The sequence below is a fragment of the Triturus cristatus genome, chromosome 3_1 (assembly GCF_964204655.1).
Source record: "Triturus cristatus chromosome 3_1, aTriCri1.1, whole genome shotgun sequence".
NCBI classification, from domain to species: domain Eukaryota; kingdom Metazoa; phylum Chordata; class Amphibia; order Caudata; family Salamandridae; genus Triturus; species Triturus cristatus.
Genome location: NC_140583.1, coordinates 892,920,619 through 892,938,109, shown reverse-complemented (window position 1 = coordinate 892,938,109; position 17,491 = coordinate 892,920,619). Strand labels below are relative to the sequence as shown.

The window sequence follows — 17,491 nt, the reverse complement described above, 5'->3', positions numbered from 1 at the left end:
AGCTGGACATTTCACTCGTAAAAAAACAATGAAATTCCACCGTTATAGTTAGTTCAGGTAACTATAACTCACGCGACCGCAATCCAGTGCTGATGACGTCACATATTACATCACTGTATTTAGACATTTATTTACCCATTTATTCTTCCAAGATATACATATATAAAAAATATTTATTTTACAGAAAGACACATTTTCACTGGATGATGTCATCAGTGATGTAATATGTGACGTCATCAGCACTGGATTGCGGTCGCGTGAGTTATAGTTACCTGAACTAACTATAACGGGGGAATTTCAATGTTTTTTTACGAGTGAAATGTCCAGCTAACTATAACATATGTGAAACCTATGTTTTTTCAGTGAATATATATATATATATACATATATATATACATATATAACCTAACACTTACCTATCTCTGAGGTCGTAACCCGGAACACAGCCTTATTTTATTTAAAATACCATGGCTGTCTTTAACTTTTCTAAAAGCGGTCATTGCTATGTACTGTGGTACTTTCACAAAATACTATGAAATTTCACGAAATTATCGTGACACAGATATATCAAAGTTAAAATGCCTTATAACTTTACACATACTTATCCTTCTTGCCTATACTACTCAAATCACACCCAAATTTCATTGAAATCGGTTCAGCCATTTTATTGTTACCTGCAATACAAAAGTTCCTTCGCCAATGTTTAGTGGAAATTCGTCAAACAATCGCAAAGTTATTAATGATCAAAAAACAGAGGCATTCCTATCTCTGGGAATCCTAACTATACAGAGAGGCTTCCACTTCTCTGTAATATATGCACATATACATATGTATGTATAAAAACAAAAAAAGATAGTTTCAATATTTTATATAAGTCTGCAAACCTCAAATTTAGATAAAAAATCAAATTTTCTTCACATTGCTGAGTGTAATCACCGTGCAGGCACACATTTCCTACCTCCCAGCATTCCCCTCTGTCTCCCCAGTAAAATGATACCTCACTTGTGTGGGTGGGCCAAGTGCCTGTGACAGGGAAGGGACAACATTAAGTAGAGATTGAGGGGATATCACAGCGAGTTGATAAGCACCATTTTATTTTATTCATTTTTAGGCTGACTCTGCTTTGGGCACCCACACAAGTGAGGTATCATTTTACCCAAGAGACAGAGGGGAATGCTGGATGGTAGGAAATTTGTGCTGGCTTTGTGATCCCACACAGAAAGGTGAGGAAAATGTGTTTTTTTCAGCTAAAGTTGAGATTTGCAGGGGATTCTGGGTAAAAAAAATTGGGGGGATCCACACAAGTCACACATCCCTGGACTCCTCTAGGTGTCTAGTTTTCAGAAATTTCTGGATTTAGCAGGATTCCATAGATGGCTCATTTGCCCAGGACCAAAAATGCAGGTACCCCCCTTGCAAAACCAGGTCATTTTGTGTTAAATAGTTTTGATGTCTCCACAATAACATGTGGGCCCTTTCCTGTTGCAGGTATAAGACCTAGCCACAGAAGTAAGATATCATTTTATTGGGAGACCTGGAGGACACTGGGTGGTAGAAAATTTGCATCAGCCCAGTGATCTCACAACTTACCCACACAGGAATGTGAGGAAAATGTGATTTTTTTTATCTAAACTTGAGATTTGCAGGAGGTTCTGGGTAGGAAAACATTGAGGGATCCATGTACGCCACATCTCCCTGGACTCCCCCAGGTGTCTAGTTTTCAGAAATGTTTGGGTTTGATGGGTTTCCCTAGATGGCCGCTGAGCCCAGGTCTAAAAACGGAACCCCCTTGCAAAACCAGGTTGTTTCGGATAGATAATTTTGATGTCTCTACAATACATTGTGTGCCTCCCCCTGTCGCAGGCACTTGGCCCACCCACACAAATGAAGAACCATTTTTATCGGAAGACCTGGGGAAAAACTGGGTAGTATGAATTTTGTATCAGCCCAGTGATCTCACAACTTTCCTACACAAAAAGGTTCCATTTTTAACGGGACACTTGGTGGAATGCTCGGTAGGTGGAAGTTCGTTGCTGCCCATACATTTCAAAACTTTCCTTCACAGAAATAGCAGGACATTTTTTTTTGTTTACAATGTTTGAGGTTTGTAGGGGTTATGGGTAACTGAACCTAGTGAGAGCCACACAAGTCACCCCATCCCGGATTCGTCTGGATGTCTAGTTTTAAAGAAATTTACAGGTTTGCAAGGTTTCCCTAGGTGCCAGTTGAGCTAGGGCCCAAAACCCAGCTTGGCACATTGCAAAAAATGGGTCAGTTTTCATTGGAAAAATGTGATTTGTCCACATTGCATTTTGGACCGTTTCCTGTCGCAGACACAAGGCCTACCCACACAAGTGAGGTACCAATTTTTTCGAGAGACTTTTGGGAATGCTGGCTGGAAGGAAGTTTGTGTCTCCCTTCTAATTCCAGAGCTTTCCATCAAAGAAATGTGAGGAAAATGTGTTTTTAGACACAATTTGAGGTTTGCAAGGATTCTGGGTACTAGAAACTGGTGAAAGCCACACAAGTCACACCATCCTAGATTTCCCTAGGTGTCTAGTTTTAAGAAGTATACAGGTTTGCTAGGTTTCCCTAGGTGCCGGCTGAGCTACATCCCAAAGTCCACAGCTAGGCACATTTAAAAAAAAAAACATCAGTGTTCAGTGGAATGCTACATTTTTGGACCATAATCCATTGCGTTTACTAGGCCTTCCCACACAAGTGGGGTACCATTTTTATCATGAGTCTTAGGGGAACACAGAATAGTAGACATGTGTTATTACAAATTATCTTTCTTTGTATTTCTGCCTTCCATATGTAATACAGTTTGTAAAAAATGCCCTCTAATTCACCTGCTAGTACGGGTACCCAAAAATTCGGAAATGTGCAAATAATCACTGCTTCTAAACATCATATCTTATTCCCATTTCTGAAATGCACAGGCTTCCTTGATACCTATTTTTCTCTCTTTATATTTTACCAAATGAATTGCTGTATACCCGGTACACAATGAAAAACCATTGCAAGGTGCAGCTCACTTATTGGCTCTGGGTACCTTGGGCTTTTAGTGAACCTACAAGCTCTATATATCCCCCGCAACAAAGAAGTGTCTAGCGAACGTAGCGGTATATTGCTTAAAAGAATCAGCCATAGTTACAAGAAGTTACAGGTGAAAACGTAGGCACAAATGTCGTTTTTTTCAACTCATTTTCAATAATTGTTAAATTCAACTGTTACTTTTTATAGGAAAACCTTGAAGGATCTACACAAATGGCCCCTTGCTACATTCAGAATTTTGTTTCTTTTGAGAAATGTATAGCTTTTCAGGATCCATTATTGGTTTCACACCCATTTCTACCACTAACTGGAAAGAGGTTGGACGCATAAAAATATGAGCAATGCCAGTAAAATGCATTAACTGTATAGAAAATGTTGGTTTTCCAACACAAGATGCCTGTTACTGAAAGCTTGGATGATGGTGACTTAAGCACTGCAAACCCTTCATTGATACCACCCACAGGGAAAAAAGCAGATTGCCATTTAAAAAAAAAGAAAAAACTAAATGTATCTGCATTTTGACCAATTTATCGGTCCCCTCCAGGGGAATCCACAAACCCTGGGTACCTTTGGGAACCTCAGGATGTTGGAAAAAAAGACTCACATTTAGCATGGATATCTTAAGAGGACAAAAAGGTATGGGGGCCTAAGCAGGAAGTACCCCAAATAGCCAAAAAAAGGCTTGGCATGGTGGGGGTAGGGGAGGCCTGGCAGCGAAGGGTTTTAAACGCTTAAAACTGAATTTGATTTCATTGCCTCTGCTTGTTAAATAAATAATATTGCTTACAATATTTAATTGTCAGGACATTTATGGGAAAGCATATGTATTATATCAATCAATTATTCTATGTTTTGTTCATTTTCGAAATGTTTTGCTTGATTAGCATAATGTCATCTGGAACTGCTGATATATAATACATTAATAATGTAATTGCTAGAATGTTATCACTGTATGTCCGTACATTTTGCATTTATTTTTAATACATACCACAAGATTTCCTATCACCATCACCATCATGAAAACAGTGAGGCACATAGATTGTCCTGCAACCTCCATGCAGTCCCACATGGTCTCAATCCATTCTCCACACAGTACCCGGAACACAATCAAGAAGGAGTGGAAGAAGTCATTCATGTGCCAGCGTGGAAGTTCACAATCTTCGGCAATCTTGCAGACGCATTCCTTGTAGCTTTTACCAAAGAGCTGCATGCCAACCACAGCGAAAATGAAGACAATGATGGCCAGCACCAGTGTTAGATTACCCAAAGCGCCCACAGAGTTACCAATAATCTTGATCAGCATGTTGAGGGTTGGCCAAGATTTTGCCAGCTTAAAGACTCGAAGCTAAAAACAAAAACAGAAGTAACAGTGTCATTTGAATATATTTTTATGGAGTCGTAATTACCCATTCACGATTCAATGTATAAGAACTATAGTATACCATAAAACAAAAACTAAATATTCAAGAAATTTTAGTTATTGAAATATCCAAATAACAAAAATAAAAACAAGTCAGTTTCTGAATATTTGAATAATTGAATTTGTGAAATGTCCTGTTATATAAAAACATTTTGTTAAAAAATCTATTCATTGTTAACAACATCATTTTTTGTATGTTGCAGTTAATGAAGTGTGACCGTGAAGAATGTTGTAGTGAATGCCTACCAGTACAACCAGGTTGTGACTCTTCCAATGATGAAAAGTCATAATGGGTCAAACGGTGGCCTTTCGAAAGAAATCCCAACCTGAACCCAGACCCCCAAGGTGATGGTCAGTGTTAGACTGCAGTTGAATGACCCTGACTCTTTACATTAAATTGGCTAGGAGCTGTAATACGTCTCTTATAGGTCCAAAATGGTAACTGGCATGGCTAATGATTGGGTTTCGTCCCAACGGGACTACTTCCTCTCTGAAGCAAGCTGGTGCTATTCCTGTGGAGCTGCATTTGTCTGCCAACTTTACACCCCGAATCCAATCAACGTAGCATTCTCTAAACCAGCCCGATTATTCATGGATCAATAGATGAGTTTGTGAGTGGTGTAATCTTTAGCATAATAATACATCCTTAAGCTACATTGATAATAATGTAAAAGTAAAGCTCCTAAATACTCGTTCAAAGATGATGGGAATATATGAAAAAATATCTTTTTGGGTTATCCGTGGATTTGATAGGTTGAACTGCAATTGTCTTTGCATTAATAGATAAAAGGCAGAGATTCTGAATTTGTCACAAAAGCAGCACCTTCACCGCCTTGGAATTCTGCCTTTCCCTCTACCCTTATGTAGGAAAATGTTAAGCAAGGTAGTGATTGCTCAATTACAAGATTATTTTGGTTTTGGGCAGAATAATATTCTTGATGGAATTCAGGAAGGCTTCTTCCACAGACTAAGTCTGGCATATGTAGGGACGTATGTATCTGACAATTTACGCATGCTCTGGATAGATGTGATGCCGGAGAAGTGGGCCCCTTAGACCTGTCTTCCTCACCTGGAAGAGTGGACTATGGAATCATGGCCACAGTCAAATTTAAATTGCAGTACCTGGCTAAGGAATACACCTGGTTTGTCTCTTTGCTCACAAATGGAGTACAGATGATTCAAGCTTTTAAAGCTCAGAACCAAAGAAGCTAAAATGTTGGGTCTGTTTAGGATCAGCTCTGCCACCTTCTTTTTAACCAAAGCCTGACAACTATAGGTATCCTGAGAGACTTTCACATCTCTCTTTATATGTATGCAAATGACGAACAAATTGTAGTCAACCTGAGAGCAAATCAACTAGATGATAAATCAGGAATCACAGATGCATTAGAGATGATGAACAGGTGATTAGGAAGAAAATTCCACAAACGTAATTCTTTGGAGTCCGAAATTCTGGTAACTGTATCTAAATTGGCTTTCTGGGATAATAGACTGTAACCAACCTCCATGGGAAGCATCCCATCTCCTCGACAATGTGTTTGTAAATTTGGGGTGCTGTTTTACGTCAATCTAAAGTTCCCTCAATAGTTAAAAACTCTTTCTTCAGCCTTCGCATACTGAAACACATCTTTCCTTTCCATTCCATCTCTCCAAAGAAAATCACAATAGCCAATGCCTGTATTCATTCTCAAATTGCTTTCTGAAAGCCAATCTACCTTGGGTTCTCAGGGAAAGGTACCCATAAACTTCAACCTTTGCAAATGCCATGGTAAGCCTTAATTACAATTCAAGGAAATTTGAGAGCTTTGCTACCTCTGAACTATATTCACTGGTTACCAGTACATAAGGAGATTTGATTAAAAAAGAGTGTATCGCTTAAAGGATCTATCAAAATATTGGCCCTTTCTTCTGTGAATTCTTTTGCCCCAAAATGTACCCATAGACAACCTATGGTGTTCTTGTTTCACAACCCGAAAAGTAAATCCAAAAGACCTTGGGGGGTTTGTGCAGTGCATCTAGGGAACGGAATTCCACTTAATATCCATCAGGAATCTTCCCTTTGCAATACCATGGGAAAAAATGAAAACATAGCTCATCTCTATGTATAATGGTTATCTGTGCTTCAATGTTGCTTAACTTATAGCTATGCTTGAAGTTAGCACCATGAGACTCTTAGAAGGTAGAAAAAACAAATGAAAAATATAAACTCCAAAACACGGACTACCATTAGATTGCCAAGGTAAGTAACATAGGGAAGTAGAGAGTTGCTATACTAACTCTACATCCCTTTACCTTTATTATATAGTGCAGGCCGAAATTGTGGAGGCAATATATGTGCAGGTTTTACTACACCCACCGGTTGGCAGGGAAGGGGGATTAGAAGGTCCCTATGTATGTATGTATGTATGTTTACCCATCAATGCTTCAGTAATGGGAGCACCCAAGGGCCAAAGAGAATTCCCTCATTTTTACAGAGAGCTTACGTGGCACTGTGATGCCAAACTTATAGCAGAACGTGCACTATTTGACTAAACACAACATAAAAATTGCTGAAATATTTTTAAGGCATATCTCTTTTTGTAGTACCATTACCTGCCCTTGTAGTGTTAAAACAACGACACTGGCTCTGCATTGGTTCTACCACCACCAACTACCCATGGCAAAAAATGAATGGTCTTATTTATGAGGCCTTGCGTCACTTTTACGCCGCCGGTGCGTCACTTTTTGTGATGCATCGGTGGCGTAAAAAATGAGCCATGTTACGACCTATTTATAAAGTGACGCATCTAGGCAGATGTATCACTTTGTAAACCCCTGCGCCATATTATACCTGCCCCAGGCATAATGTATGCATGTATGCAGGGTGGGTGTTCCCCCGCAAAATGCCTCAGAGAAGTGGCGCATTGAAATGTATTAGATTTCAATGCGCCACTTCTAGGAAGCCATTGAGTCAATATCTTACACCTGCCTCACAGCAGGCATAAGACTGACACAAGCCCTTTCACATGGGGCTTGCCCCATGTGAAAAGACACATTGCTTGAGTTGCATCACTTTTGTGACACACTCCTGCAATGTGTCACTTTTGCGCCCACAGATACATCAGAAATACTGACGTATCTGTAGGGGTCACTGAGAAGTGAAACATCGTTGCATTCACGCAGTGATGCGTCACTTCTCATAAATGAGGCCCGAAATCCAAAAAGTTGCTGCACAAGAAATTCTTTGAATCAAGATACACTTCCAAAGAGGGGGTAAAATAGCTCTGTTTAAAAAAAACTCATAGTAGCTCTAGTGCTGAAAGAATGCATGCAGAATACTATTTCTTTAAAACATTCCCTTTGTGATACAGTTTGGAGTTTATTGCTCAGGTTTTACAGTAATGTATTTCAAAATAGATTTGGGATCACAAAGCAGTTTCCAATTAACGCATTGTAAAATTGCAGTGTGGTGATAATTGGTTAGTAGTGACTGTCTTCAACTGGCATGCTGTTCTCCTGCCAAAATTGCAACTGAATCCGCGAACCGTATTGTGAAAAAAGCCATTGTGGTTATGAAGTAAACTAATTTACTTACATTTTTTGAGGCATGTACGTATCTTATGCACTCAGGAGAATACAAGGTTTGGCTCTAGAAAGAAAAAGATCAGTAATGCAAAGCACCCCTACAGTGGCGTAACTTGAGGGCCCCCCTGTAAGGAACATGGAGTGGGCCCCCACGCTCCGGACCAAGACAAGAGGTCTCAGGCCCAGCCATGCACAGAGTAGGAGGAGAGGGCCTACCGGAGTTCATCCCCCCTCCCTCCACAGGGCTGGAGTGAGAACTTTATCCGGCCCTGGCAAACTGCTCGGCCGGCCCCACTGGGGTGGAGGGGGTGCGGCCGAGCAGTTTGCTAGGACCGGTTTTGGCCGATTTTGTTACAGGGGGCTGAAATTGCCGGCCCCGGTTATAAAAATGACCCTCCCCCTCCAAGGGCCCAAAACCGTCCCCAACCCTGGCGGCCCACTGGGGAAACGCCCGGTGCCCGCTATGGCCAGTCCGGCCCTGTCCCTCCACTGCACATCGGGGGCTGCAGGGGCTACTGTTAGGCCACTGCATGCCTTATTTACATCTAATGCACAAAAAAAACACATATTGATTATTGGGTGAAAGTATATTTACCAAGCGGAAAGATCTTAGAACAGAAAGTCCTTCCACATCTTGAAGACCCAACTCCATCAAGCTGAGGCTGACAATGATTCCATCAAAAATGTTCCACCCCACTTGGAAATAATAATAAGGGTCGAGGGCGATTAGCTTGAAAACCATTTCTGCTGTAAAGATTCCCGTGAAAACCTAAAAAGCAAGGTGACATATATATCATCAAATACAATGGAGAGACAACAAATGATTGATAACTTGACTGCTTCCGTTCATGCACCAATTCAACAGGCGTGTGGACCATCAAATTGGGCCCTAAATTTTAAATCGAGGAGCAAATCGGAGTTTGCACCCAAATCGAGATTGTTCGAAAATACAGCTTACAACTTTTGTGGGTATACTGCACTTTTACCTGAACAACTTTAATGAAGTAACACCTAGTGGAACTTGTGTAGGAATAAATTGCCCATCCCAAGTACTGCAGCTTATAACAGGAAAAAACATGCAGCATTACTACATTTCCACAGATTCTGAGACTTGGAAATCGCATAATGGAGGAAATATTATGCTAAGTAAATACCACACCAGCTGTTCCACTATCTACTTGGTGCCGTATTACCTCTCAAAATAAAGGGCACCTCAGAATGAGGCCCTACACACAGGAATAAACATTTTGGTAATAACAAATGGATTTTCATTTCTAGCTATGATGTTTAGTAGCGCCGAGGTTCTTTCATACGCATTACTGATTCTGTTTTGAGAAGAAATCAATTTCTAGTCCTGGGACCCAGACTTTGCTTATTTTGAAAACATACGATCTGATTAAAACTGTAGATGTTCTTGATAACAGCAGAAGTCGGGGGGCCACAGAAAGTCAATGTCGGTGGATTAAAAGTGCAGTGTTTGATGCGGTTCTGTGCATTAATGACCTTTTACAGAACGTTCCATTCAATATTCCTTGGTGAATCTTGCATTGAGATGTCACGACCATCTCTTAGGTAATGTTATGTTGTTGTTTTTTGGGTAAGAGAAGGATTACAGCTAAGGGTACATTTTAGCAAACTTTACATATTAGCAGGAAACAAGGGCCACGTATAATTATTTCAAATAGCGATTCACTGCAAATCACAATTAAGTAATCGCAATTTGAAAGTATGAAACCCATTAGGAATCGCTAAAAAAACAGCAGACCACCATGTCTGTGATTGCTTTTAAATAAAGCAATAATTGTTTTTTTAAATGCAAAAAAAAAGGAAACTTTAAATTTAAAAAATAAAAATAAGACGTTTTCTTTTCATTTTTCAAGCGCAGGCAGTGGTCCCACTCTTAAAAAACATTTTTATGAACATTCACAAAGGGAATGGGTTACCACCAACTTGAAGTTGGTGGTAAAATGCAAATGTTTTGCAACCGTATTTCGTTCGCAAAACATTCAAGCATACTGCTGCGATGTGGTATTAGGAAGGGATGCACTAACGTCGACTCCTCTTACACTAAATCGCAAACCCTATGTGCGATTCGGTAATAGGTTACGGAATTGCAAATAGGGTTTGGTACTTCGGAAAATGCTTTTTTCTTGTCGCAAACGGCCCGATTCTGTGACTCAGGTCGTTTGTGAGCAGAAAAAAGCTTCCTACATCTGGCCCTTCGTTTATAAATTTAGAAGGCAAGGCCTCTAAATTTAAATAGGAGCACTCAATTGCTTTTATTTGTAACATAAGCATACAATAGCGTAGTAAGATGTATATACATAAGGAGCCTAACATATGCATCACGTTTATAACTGTGAAACATTGTCAGATATACCAGCTCAATTAGCATTCAAAAACTGCTCACCAAAGCTCAGTGTTTCATTCCTTCTTGAGGTACTCATAGTTCGAACTTTCAAAATTTGATAAGGCTTTGGAAGTCACGCTGCTTGCTTTGAGGGCTAACAGGTTATTTGCATAGTGGGAATGCTAATTCATCACACTGAAGGCTAGTCAGATGTGGTAAATGTGCGTGCATGCCCTAGGGTCGCGTCAGCTCTCTCTAATAGGAATCTGCAAGGGCGCTCACTACCTGCTGCGCATCTGTTCTCTCCACATCAGTGGTTAATTTGTGCTGTTGGTTTCCAGAGCACTGGCACTTAATTGCCAGCACCGACTCTAGTGGCATTCCACTGTTTTTTAACCCCTTCGCTGCGGCGGATATTCCGCCACAGCGCTGGGGGGGGTTTGGGGGCAGCGCGGTGGCGCTGTGCTCATGACGGAGCCACTCCATCATGAGCCACGGTTGAGCTGTGCTCATGACGGAGTGGTTCCGTCATGACTCCGCCCAGTTGCATTGTCCCCCCGCACAGGCGGGGAAACAGCGCCGCGTGGGCGGAGCAGCCGCCAACGGTCGCGGCATGACAGAACCACTCCGTCATGAGCACACGGCACCCGTGGCTCCGTCATGAGCGGGGAAGGGGTTAATTATGAGATAAGCACAACAACCGTGTTTATTAAGTCAATATACATTGAAAATGAATAATACCAGCCTCTCATGCCATTATTACAGCTTTTTATGGGCTGAAATAGTCTGAATTGTCACACTTGTAGGAGTACTGTGATGATTAGTTGTTATGTTGGTACTGTCATTGCCAGCACTGGGTATGGGTGGTGCAGGCTGCAGTAGCCTTCCAAGAAGGGGCCTAACACTTTTTTTTTTTTACAAATTAAGCACTGCTCCACGTGTTAGAGAGGCACTTCAAGAATATTTGAGGAAATTGCATTTAAGAGGGTTTCCACTGCAGCGCTATGTTGCACTTCGATTCACTGCTTTGCCCCCTGGAAAATGGAGTGATGATATCTAGTCAATACATATATCGGTTCTCACCCCTCCCCAGGCCACAAATCCTAAAAAACAAAGTGCGAGGAGGGCTAACCAAGTTAGGCAGTATGCAAGTGACATCATGTTTCGTAGAACTATCATAAGTACATTTGTGCACATTACGAGATTCAACAAATGAGATTTTGGGTTGGGGTTGTGCCAAAATAAGTGATGTAACCCCCATGCAAAATGTAGGCCTCAATTTATACATTGTTTTTTAAAACCCTGCCACAAAGCAATTGGCAACAAGGAGATACATAGCAGTAAATTCTATTCTGCTTAACTGGTTGAAAAGTCTGCACTTTCAAATATGTTATGGGGTTAACGCATCTGCTCCAGAAATCTATGTGTGCCCAGAAAATCCCAGGGAACAATAATAATGGTAAGATAACTTTAGATGGTAAAACATTTGCTGGAGAGATCTCTGATTTCTCTAGGCCCAGTTTTGAATCAAAGTAGTATAGAGGGTTAACGTGTCTCCTGCAAAGCACATCATCAAACATGCAGATGACAGATTTTCATTTTATTCAGCTAGGTAAGTGGGTTGCTGTTTTTAAGACAGAGAACCTTTTGTTACTTGCAGTTGATAAATTGTAATCCTTCTAATACAGCACAGCGAGCTATGAAGGATATGTGACTCCTGTACCTTGCAACCCTCTCTGTCTTATGTAACACATCATGAACATTGATTTACACATTTCTTTGAATCATTCTCAATGTATATTGACAAGGTGTGTCCCTTTCTTTCCCATCCGTTGCATTTGTATCGAGGTGTGAGGCTCAGATAGCTCCCAGCCAGTATCGTGGAACAAAAGAAGGCCTGATGGACTCTTAAATTAGGATTTTGTTATGGGCACAGCTGGAGTCTTAAATAGAAAGGCCCCTGCCGCCTGCACGTTGCTGCTTAGAACGACAGTAAACGTGCAGGCGCTGCTGAATATGTCCTGGTGCCTGACAATTACACCGCGACAAGTTGAGCATATTTCAGTGGGGCCCTGTGAAAATGGTGGGTGGATACCCCCAACATGTACCCTGCCCCTTCCTATTAACGGAGCAACCATTTAAACATTCTAAAAGTAAGAACGGTAACATCTTCGTTCGCAAACTGTTTCTATGCATTTAACATTGCATTTGTGAAAGAATAATGCACATTTTAGGTCTGTACCATTAAGTAATTTCTTCGGTATAATATAAATAACTGTGTGTGGCTTGCCATCCCTTAAGGGTCTTTATCACTTACAGTAAGCAAGGAATTCACCGGATAGCCCTTGTGTAAATTGAGCTATACCTGGAATCCTGCCAGCCAACTACCCCACCCTCGGAATTCCTGAATAATTAAATAAACCATCCATAAGATCTGAGGTATTTTAGGTGTGCATGCTCTTTGTCGCAATGCCTACGTGCAGTGCTGTTTGTGGTAATGGTGCTTTGTGTGAGTGTCATACTGATGGCGTGTGGTGTGAACAAACAACCAGCTAGAGGCAAGATCTGGGCGAACAGCAAGATGGACTGATGAAACCAGCGCGCGGTATTTAACAGACGTTAGAGTGTTCGGAAGAGAGGCACAGCATAGCTAACGCATCCAGTGATTGGAACTAGTGAGCCGTCGCTGACCTTGGTGCTGAAACTGCCCAGTAATGACTTTCATGGAGTATAAGAACCAACCCCAGAGGGAAGGACACCGGACATCAGGATAGGCAAGTTCTTGGTGCCACGTTCAGCTCAGCTGCACAGTGTAAAGGAACAAGAGCACACGCCCGCTAAGGTGGACTTACTTTTAGATCATCTAACTGTTAGATTGGGGCTAATACTGTGGAACGTCACATTAATTAATTAAAAAAATAAGTACAGTGAGGAAGGATATGTGAAAGACCATTCCAAATTTCCGAGAACCGTTTTTCGGTGTTTTCTGCATATTTCGTAATTTATTCAAAAGATCCGGAAGACACCACTCAGACCTCCAATCTCTTTTTCACCCACTAGAAACGGCTGCAACACAGTAGCCACTCACTGACCACCACCAGCCTAATACAAGCTTATGAAATTTATAAAAAAATAATTGGTGTCCTACTAACTCCAAATAAATGCAATCCTCAGCACACGTCTGCTAGTTAAACACAATAGTAATTCATAATAGTGTGCACAAAATAGAAACAGTATTCGATAAGCTTTTTATCTTCTTTATTCTTTTTCTTCTGTTATTTCACAAAGTCGTATTTTTCAGCCAACACGTGTTTAGTCGCAAACATTAGGAATTTGTTCTGCGACTTTCTCAAGGCTCCAATATTTCCGGTACAAATTTTGGAGAATCATATATGTCAGCTCCAGGCTTGTATGGGATTTTATTTTGATCCAAAAGGCAAACTCACTAAGTGAAGTGATCCGTCTTTCAAACAGACCAGCTGACTGAGGCTGGTTAGGCCTCACCATATAATACTAACATGATATCCGGAAGATGGTCCTAGAATTCACAATAACAAATCCTTGGCTCGGGCCTGGTAGTGTATAATTTGTATATCTTTGTGCCCATTGACTGATCCCTATGTTGTCTCTTACATCATGTCCTCTACCTACCACTCCTTGCCCATTCTTTTCTCTTCATCGGACACCATATGTCAGCATCAACTCATTCCAACTTATGAATATGTAATGGCTTGATCTGAATAGCACAAATACTGAGCTCAAAATATTGTTTTATATAATTATTGTGTCAAAAATATTGGCACGACAAACATATTGAGGCAAATAATGTAGAACGGTAAGAATATAATTTTTGTAAGGCTATAATATTGTTTAATAAAAATATTGTTATCTAATATTACTTCTACATTATAGTTGTATTAAATTTAATTTTAATTAATGTAATTTATATAGTTAGTATATTGATTTTTCACCGTAATATTATTAATCTATATTTAAAATTTTTGTAAGTCTTGTTTATAATGATAATAATATATTTTGCATTTAATTAGTAAATTGGAAATTAGTAGCAGGTTTAAAATGGGCATGGGAAAGTTTTTCATAAATACATTATTGTTTTTTCTTCATTTTTTCTTTAATGGAATGTTTAATTTGTTATCAATGATGTAAATTGATTATTGATATTTTAACTATTGAAGTTTATTTTGAGATTTTAATGTATATTATTTTGTACAGTTATAGTAGTAACTTTTAGTTGCAGGTTGTTTGGTTTGTAGGTGGATAGGATGAGAAGTCATTAAAAGTATATATACATTTATCCAATTAAATGTTTATGTTAATTAAATATTTAAGTGGCTAATATTTAAGTATTTTATTTGACTATTTGTTGTGTGAACTAGTTATTGTATTTTAATTATTTGTTAATTTATTTATTAGCTAATTAGCTAATAATACAATTTGTTTAATTATTGTATTAATGTTACTTTTTTATTCATAATGTATTATTATTTGTTTAATGGTTTGTGGAGTTTTCTGGTAATAGAAAGGAAAGTGTATTTATTTTAAATGTAGTTGTTTTGTTTTTAATTTTTTTTGTATTACTATATTTTTACATTCAATTTTATGTATTTATTTATATACTATAGATTTTTCTTGCTTTTGAATATGTTTAAAGACTTTTATGTAGTTAGGTATTTAAATGTTTGTTTAAAAAGGATTAGGAGTTGGAAGGGTATTTCTAACAGTACTTCAGTTCAACACTTTCCATTTTTTGCGTACGTTGGAGTGGGCATAGTAAATGTAACCCTTCCAATGTCCAACACTTTCCCGACTTTTGCTTTGAATGGAATGGGAATAGTAAATCTACACCTCCAAAGTCCCAAACTTTCCCAACTATTGTTAGCTTGCAGTTGGATTAGTAAATCTAACCCCTTCAAATTCCAAAACTTCCCCTACTGTTGCTTATGTTGGAGTTGGAATAGTATATCTAACCCCTCTAAAGACCTACACTTTGCACAGAGCTGTCCCACTTTCAGGGCTACCACATATATTTTGATTTTCAACAATGTTCTGTATTGTTTTTATAATGCTATCAGACCAATCCATCGGGTCCTCCATTGCCGCTTCCTTATTCCATTGCCCCCCATTATCTTATCAGGTTCCACCATTAAAGAAATCAGTGGCGGCACTGTTTCCAGCAAATTCACAACTTTGGGTCTGATCATCTTCCTAGCTGCATGTGTCCCAGGAATTAGGGGTGGGGGGATTCTGGGTGGAAGACAGGAAAAGGGAGGTGGGGGTCAACTGATGCTTCAGTCCCCACATGTCTCCAATTATTTTTTTTGCATTGCACAAAATCTCATCTCCTTCTCTGATTCTTAGAGGCTACACTGGAACCTTCGACCACACAACAATAAACTTGCTTGTGTGCACCAGGGCTATTGGGAGGAGGAGGTTTCACCAGCCTCGCTTTTGGGCCTCTTTGCATGTGAAGGGCTCTTCTTATGTAGTGAGTTTACCAGTCTGCCAATCTCTTGTTTGAAGCCAAAGGGGCTGTTCTAGGCTCAGGAGGAAAGTCCTTTAACACTAATCCTTCCTAATCTCCCTTGCTTGCCCGATGCAGTTCCTACTTAGCACTTATACAGGCCAGCATACAAAGCTCCACGTTGTGCTCACAGCTGTATCTCTGCACTTCTTTCAACTTCTGCCTTCCACTTGTCTGAAGTTTCTTTGCCATTAGAGAGCAAGGGACCCCCTCTAAAAGGCAAGTAAGGTCTGGGAGTAAGAGGGGAACTGAACAGACCAATATGAAACAAGAAAAACTCCCTATGACCTATATTTCTTTCTTTCCATAAAGATTAAATCTGGTAGGGGTATCAATATATACCAAACATCAAATATTTATAACATACAAAAACACATATTGCTTTTTGAAGTTGTATTTATTATTCTCATTAACTTCTTCTTTACTTTACCAATGCATTAAATGCTGGGTGTTTTAAAAGATAAACAACTTGTTTTCCATTTTTTTAATAGTATAAGTGCATGAAATCAATTTGTCATGCAAGGTTAAATACAATTTTGTTGATCCCCAATTAAATAATCAATCTCCTATTCAACTCATTCATTACTCACAATTGTTCACAATCATACAAGACACTTATACACATCTAGATTTAGAGGAAAGCACAAGATGTAAACCGTTTCCACCAAGATGACAACAAAACAATAAGGACTGGAAACACAAGGTCATGTTGACGTTTCTTTGCTTCCAACCCTCCCCTGACACTGCAGGCACTAGAATGGTGATCACACCTCTTCTGTGTCTGAGCTCAGATCTAGAAAGACTTTGGATTCCACTGGGCTCCTCCTGCCTGTATTGCAGCCTACCTATTCACCTTGCATGGGCCATATGGGCTTTATAGCCCACACATCCCAATTCATCACCTCTCTGTGTCCCCCATCTCCAACAACCCTCACATGTACGGCTGTGTATTCTTGGCACTTATTCTGCATGCAGTGTTGGTAGTTTCATGCTCCGGATTGTGCCGGAGTCAGTTTGCAGCTCAATGTGAATTCTTAAAACCAGCAATCATGCCAGACCATGACCCCAGAGGTACAGATGTGTACATTTTAAGCAATCCGGCAATCCGGACCTCCTCTAGTGGACAGGCTGCAAGAGTATTAAACCTCTACATACTGAGAATCCAAAACCAGCTCAAGAGACACCAGAGATTCCTACGCACACTCTGTGGAATTATAAGGGTTCCAAACACTGCGACTGGGGAGAGATTTTCAAATCCACAGCCCTCAGAGCCTCACAGTCCAACGCAGCACCTCTTACCTGGCTCTTGGGGTCAGGGGCAGAGCACCTTCCACCTCTCTGCACTGTCGCTGACAGTCCGCTACGCCGCCTCCAGTTCAATCGAGGCCGCCTGCGAGGAGGACTACAGCCCCCAGCGTCCACTCGGCGTTCCGGCCACATCCGCCGGAGAAGCGCGCCCGGAGGCGCTACATCAACAGACGCTTCCCCCGCGTCGCGGGACGCGCGCGGGCGTCGCCGGCCGTCTGTGGCCGTCAGAGGCAGGAGGAGGCTGGGCTGG

The 17,491-nt window shown here is 40.4% G+C and overlaps 1 protein-coding gene across 6 annotated transcripts in view; it reads right to left on the bottom strand.

Moving 5' to 3' along the window:
• Nucleotides 1-17,491, bottom strand: part of LOC146861244 (sodium channel protein type 2 subunit alpha-like) — a 905,823-nt gene that overhangs the window by 444,615 nt on the left and 443,717 nt on the right. For all 6 annotated transcript variants that reach the window (XM_085645403.1, XM_085645408.1, XM_085645407.1 and 3 more), the window contains exons 15-16: nucleotides 8,637-8,810; nucleotides 4,046-4,402 (exon numbers count right to left, since the gene is read on the bottom strand). In XM_085645403.1, coding sequence (XP_085501529.1) covers nucleotides 4,046-4,402; nucleotides 8,637-8,810 — 531 coding nt within the window. The remainder of the gene's footprint in view (nucleotides 1-4,045; nucleotides 4,403-8,636; nucleotides 8,811-17,491) is intronic.